This window comes from Crocuta crocuta, unplaced genomic scaffold (assembly GCF_008692635.1).
Source record: "Crocuta crocuta isolate KB4526 unplaced genomic scaffold, BGI_CrCroc_1.0 scaffold15, whole genome shotgun sequence".
Taxonomy (NCBI): Eukaryota; Metazoa; Chordata; class Mammalia; order Carnivora; family Hyaenidae; genus Crocuta; species Crocuta crocuta.
The window spans coordinates 3,262,547-3,263,129 of NW_027530508.1; the positions used below are offsets into that span (position 1 = coordinate 3,262,547).

At 61.3% G+C, this 583-nt stretch overlaps 1 protein-coding gene across 1 annotated transcript in view; it reads left to right on the forward strand.

Annotated features, from left to right (window-relative positions):
* The first annotated feature begins 247 nt into the window (after window positions 1–247).
* The window catches only part of NSFL1C (NSFL1 cofactor), a 22,088-nt gene continuing 21,752 nt past the window's right edge, over window positions 248–583 (forward strand). The window contains exon 1 of the mRNA XM_077767054.1: window positions 248–524. Coding sequence (XP_077623180.1) covers window positions 248–524 — 277 coding nt within the window. The remainder of the gene's footprint in view (window positions 525–583) is intronic.

Sequence of the window (583 nt, forward strand, 5' to 3'; positions counted from 1 at the left end):
CTGTTTCAGTCTGTGACTCCCTCTCTCTCTGACCCTCCCCTGCTCACGCTGTCTCTCTCTCTCCCTCTCCTAGAAATAAATAAAAAACATTAAAAAAAGAAAAAAAGAATGTGAACGAGAGGGCAGGGACTTTGTTTTGCTCTTGCCGATCCCCAACCCTGGAAGAGCACCAGGCCCTTGATCGTACTCGGTAAATACGTGAACAAGGAAGTGAACGAACGAATAAATAAAGGAATGAAATGAAGGGATGAGTCGACGAATAATTGTGAATCGGCCTCCTTCCTTCCACAAGGGCGTGGAGATCCGCCCCGCCTCTCATCCTCCGCCGNCGTCATCCCGCCGGGCTGCGGCCCGACCCAGGCCTCAGGGTCCCGAGGCCGCCTGCCACGCGTCGCAACTCGGCTTGGGCGTGGGGGTAGGGGGAAGGCGGACCGGCCCCGGCCCTGCTTCGCGGGCCCTCGGCATCCCCCTCCGCCTCGCCCGTCCGAGGGGTCCGCGAGATTTTGGGCACTGCGGCGACCCGCGTGGGGAAGGGAGCCTGGGGGCGTGGCGGCCGCGCCGAGGCTCGGCTGGAGGCCTGGTC